At 58.7% G+C, this 4,157-nt stretch overlaps 3 protein-coding genes across 3 annotated transcripts; 1 reads left to right on the top strand and 2 right to left on the bottom strand.

Annotated features, from left to right (window-relative positions):
- Nucleotides 1–1,359, top strand: SPRG_16912 (hypothetical protein; the record flags this gene model as incomplete). Its single annotated transcript, XM_012356228.1, has 2 exons — nucleotides 1–28; nucleotides 83–1,359. The coding sequence occupies 2 exons, from the start codon at nucleotides 1–3 to the stop codon at nucleotides 1,357–1,359; spliced, it is 1,305 nt and encodes a 434-aa protein (XP_012211618.1).
- A 1,101-nt stretch (nucleotides 1,360–2,460) lies between these two features.
- SPRG_16911 (hypothetical protein) lies at nucleotides 2,461–3,081 on the bottom strand (the record flags this gene model as incomplete). Its single annotated transcript, XM_012356227.1, has 2 exons — nucleotides 2,461–2,554; nucleotides 2,825–3,081. 2 exons carry the CDS (start codon nucleotides 3,079–3,081, stop codon nucleotides 2,461–2,463), a joined length of 351 nt encoding a protein of 116 aa, XP_012211617.1.
- A 301-nt stretch (nucleotides 3,082–3,382) lies between these two features.
- On the bottom strand, nucleotides 3,383–4,157 carry SPRG_16910 (hypothetical protein). The gene has a single exon (XM_012356226.1). The coding sequence runs from the start codon at nucleotides 4,077–4,079 to the stop codon at nucleotides 3,456–3,458; it is 624 nt and encodes a 207-aa protein (XP_012211616.1). The 5' UTR covers nucleotides 4,080–4,157; the 3' UTR covers nucleotides 3,383–3,455.

Below are 4,157 nucleotides of genomic sequence, written 5' to 3'. Positions count from 1 at the left end.
ATGGCCTCGGCCCTGAGCACTGCCTCGGGTACGTGTGTTGATCGATTGATGTACTTCTGCCACGAGAGACATTAGGTACAAGCTTCTCGAGTCGATTCAAACCAACACTGCCCGTCGCTCCTCGAGTCGCACCGACTCGAGCGCATCGTGCTACCCCTCGGCGGGTTCGTCTTCTTCCCGACCGCGCACGCCGACCAGACGCGCGTTGTCTTTACCGCGGGGCTCTTTCAGCCGCCGGCGACGTTGCGCCGAACCGCGAACCGCCGGCTGCTGCTCTTGCTGGCGGCTGCGCTCCCGCGACTCCAGCACGCAGTGAACGCTACGCGGCTCGGCGCAGCGTTGGCGTCGCGTGTGCCGTGGGTGCCGGACGCCGCCGAGACGACGTGCAAACTCTGCGCGCGCTTCTTCTCGCACGTGCGCCGCAAGCACCACTGCCGTGCGTGCGGCCACCTCATCTGCAAGCAGTGCTCTGTGTTTCAAGACCTCGCGCTGCCGTCGACGGGGCTCACGACGATCCGCGTGTGTGCAACGTGCGCCGCGCCACCGCCAACAACATCCGCACCGCGTCCGAGGGCCAAGACGACGCCGCCCCCGCTCGTGCTGGAGCTAGAGACACCCAAGAAAGGCGGCAGTGGCGTCGTCGAGCGCCGGTACTTTGGCAAGCACGGCATTCACCTCCAGAGTCCGACGACAACCCAGCCGAGTCCGACGCCACCGCAGAGTCCGATCACGTTCCTGTCCACGCCGACCCGGCTCAAGACGCTGCCGTCGAGCCGTCCGGACCGCACGGCAACGCTGCAGGCGCTTTGCGACCTCGCGAGCACGACGCTCCAGTGCAAGTTTGCCGGCTTGTCGCTGCGGCATGGCGCCGTGCTCCAGCACTACCTCAAGGTCAACATGAAGGGCAAGCTCCTCTCGGTGCCGAGTCAAATGGGCATTTGCAGCCCGATCCTGAGCGTCGGTAACCCGCTCATCGTGCTCGACACCAAGACGGAAGGCGGGCCCATCGAGTGGGCCAAGCTGCCGATCGTGGCCGGGCCCCAGCGGGCGCGGTTCTACGCCGGCGCACCGCTCGTCGCGGGCAATGGGGATGTGATTGGCGCCATCTGCGTCTTTGACCCTGCGCCGCGGACCTCGATTCCGCCCAACCAGCGGCGCATCATGCAAAACCTCGCCGAGCTCACGCTTGCGTCGCTCGACCCCAAGCAGGTGCGCGTCGACGCGCGAACGGAAGACTCGAGCGACCTCGAGGCGCAGCTGTGGCAGATGTTGCTGAAAGCACACAACACGCAGCGCCAAGTCGTCGAACACAACCAGGCGAACGACGCACACGCGTCACCGGCCATCCTCGGCGTCTAAGTGTATCGAAGCATTACTGGTTGAATACTAACTACATGGTCTGCATTGTACGACGACGTTGCAGGATCGCTTCTGAGGGCATCAGTGCGACGGACTTGCGCACTTCACGAAGCACGGGAATGTATCGGAATATACGCGGCGAGCGAAAATTCGGTGGGATTTTGCACCGCGTGTCGCCGCAGCCCATTGCGATACTCCAATATACATCCACTTACACCATTGATTCCAGTCCACGTCTGCAATAGTTCGCCGTCGGAAACCGATTGCAGATAACATTGGACTTGAATAAACTATGGTACTCTTGGTTGCGACTTGGTGGCAGCTTGCAACAAAAGAGTATATGCGTACTTACCTCAAATTCAACCAACTTGCCGCTTGAATGCGATTGCAGAAGAGTACGAAGACTACAGCGACGATAGCGCGTTGGCCCGGAAAAGTCTGCGCACCGCAGCACAGCCAAGTCGAGCGTTGATAATTGTCTAGGCCAACGCGCCTTCGTCGCAGATACCGCCGGTAGACAACGCCCCGACTTTGAGAGTAGAGTTCGTACCAGCTCACCCTGGAAAGGACCTGTCATACATTTGTATCGTCGATTATGTCAAGTACCGGTGCGTAGATAGATGGCCCGATGGACTCCTTTCTGTAACGCTAATGCCACCACGGTGACGACTAGTGCATGGCCGCATTCATCGTCTTGCCAAGCTCAAGTCGTGGTTTTGACTTTTGGGGGACGCAAACCCAATGCGATAGAATAGCATAGACAGCGGTCTCCTAACTAATGGATAAATGTTGCATAATGGGGGACCGGAACCGGCGGGGAAAATTAATGTGATCTAATTGGTCGATTGTTTTGTGGCGGGACCTGTTTGTTGCGCCCAGCCATCAATTCCAACCGAGATCTTAGTGACCGGAGATGGCCGTAGCGTTACCGGGCTTGTACGATTAAAACATGGAGGTATGTTGTCATTTTGAAATGGAGGAAGGCGGCACAACTCTACACTGGCACAAAGACGGTTGCGTTGAAGCAACGTGTCGCTGTGGCAAGTCCGTTGCCCTCCTCATCGACTGGCTTACAGCCGACGCCGGCGACGGCGTCCCGAACTAGACGCGATGGAAGCGCGGCAGCAAGAAGAAGGACGGCAAGAACAAGCTCGGGATTGCGGGCGAGATCTCCTCCGACCTCGCAAAGCACGGCCTCGACCGAAGCGACAATTCCGTTAAGGCCAAGATTGAAGCGTTGGAGACCAAGTGCAGAAAGGTGGTCGACAAGTACGACCGAACCGACAGCGGCATCGAAGAAGGGGGGACCATTCTAGTACGTCACTCTTGTAGTACATGGTGATCAAGACTAACGCCGAGCTTGCTAGGATGATGTACTTCAATTATGCCGCCACTATACAGAAATCAAGTGCGTTTTCGGCGGGCGTCCTTCCGCCTGCTGTTGTACAAGCGAGGTCCAAGATACCGGTTGAGCGCCACGTCGACGTACGTCGATGCCATTGCGGTCGAAACGGCCATGGCAGTCACGAGACCAATGATGAAGTTCTCGTCCGCTTCGTTGCGTCGTTGTTCTGCCGCGTCCTCGTCGTCGTCGTCGTCGAGGGGTCCGGGCTGGGCTTCGAGAGTGCTTTGCGCAAGGCGCATGTTTTCGGTGATGCGCCACATGCAGTCGGCCAAGGGCAGCTCGTAGAGGATGGCTTGTCGTTCGGACGTTCGGGGCATCGAGAAGGCGCGAAGCGAGATAAAAACTGAGAGGTAAAAAGCAGATTGCAGCATTGAAACCCCCCAAAACGACCAACGCCGGGGCGGCGTTGGCCATTCAGAAAATCGACGCTGATTGGCTAAAATTAAATCCCGGTGAACAAGCCCGGTATCACCAATTTGAACATTGAGTCCCATTGTCAAACGGTCTATGCGTGACCAGGTAGACGAATACATTGTGAGCTATGAGGTATTAGGTAGATAGGTCGGTCGGCAAGCGTCGCTCAGTGTGCACGTCGCCGACAACGCAAGGTAAGAAATCGACTAGAAGCAAACTGTCATATTGTGCACAAAAATGAGGTATACGCATAAATACTGCTAGGGACATGTCTCGATCAGCTTGCGTCAATCGCGCGGCCTGTCGGCTTGCGCAGCGCCTTGATGGACGCCGACGACGGCAGCGAGAGCCGCGGGCCCTTGCCCTTCGGTGGCGTCGACGGCCCCGATTGGTTGCTGCTCCCAATGTCCATTTCCGGTCGGGCCTCGCGCTTGGTCACTTGACGGCCGGCCGCACCGAGCTCGCACTGGTTGACTTGGGTCGCGAACCGGAGCGAGCAGAGCGACTCGTCAATGCTGGCGTCCGTCGGACTCAAATTGACCATCATGAGCGTCTTGCCGTCGCCCGAGAGGGCGGGCTGCAGCACATACGTGAGCTTGCTGTTGCGGTACGGAATGTGGTTTTGCTTCTTGGCGATCGCACTAAAGACGTCGGCGAGCGAGCTCAGACTCTTGTTGATCGCTTGGGCTTCCTTGAGCCGGTCGCCGGTTGCCCCCGAGCGCGAGAGCCGCTCGCTCCCCGCGAGGTCCACGAGACTGAGGCTGCCGAGGAGCTCGACTTCGCTGCCGTCGTCGTCACGCTTGCTGCCGCGCAAGTGCAGCGTAAAGATCGAATGCGACCGCGACGACTCGGCGTTCATGTCGGTCTTCTCCACCGACCGGTTGCACGCCGCACGCTCCATAATGTCCTCAATCTGGTCGAGCCCGCGGCCGTTTGTGAGCGAAATTGGGTACCGAAGGAGACCGTCGACGTAATTTTT

The sequence above is a fragment of the Saprolegnia parasitica genome (assembly GCF_000151545.1).
Source record: "Saprolegnia parasitica CBS 223.65 unplaced genomic scaffold supercont2.406, whole genome shotgun sequence".
NCBI lineage: Eukaryota > Oomycota > Saprolegniomycetes > Saprolegniales > Saprolegniaceae > Saprolegnia > Saprolegnia parasitica.
Note: the sequence above shows the minus strand (reverse complement) of the source record. Positions and strands in the feature narration are given on the sequence as shown.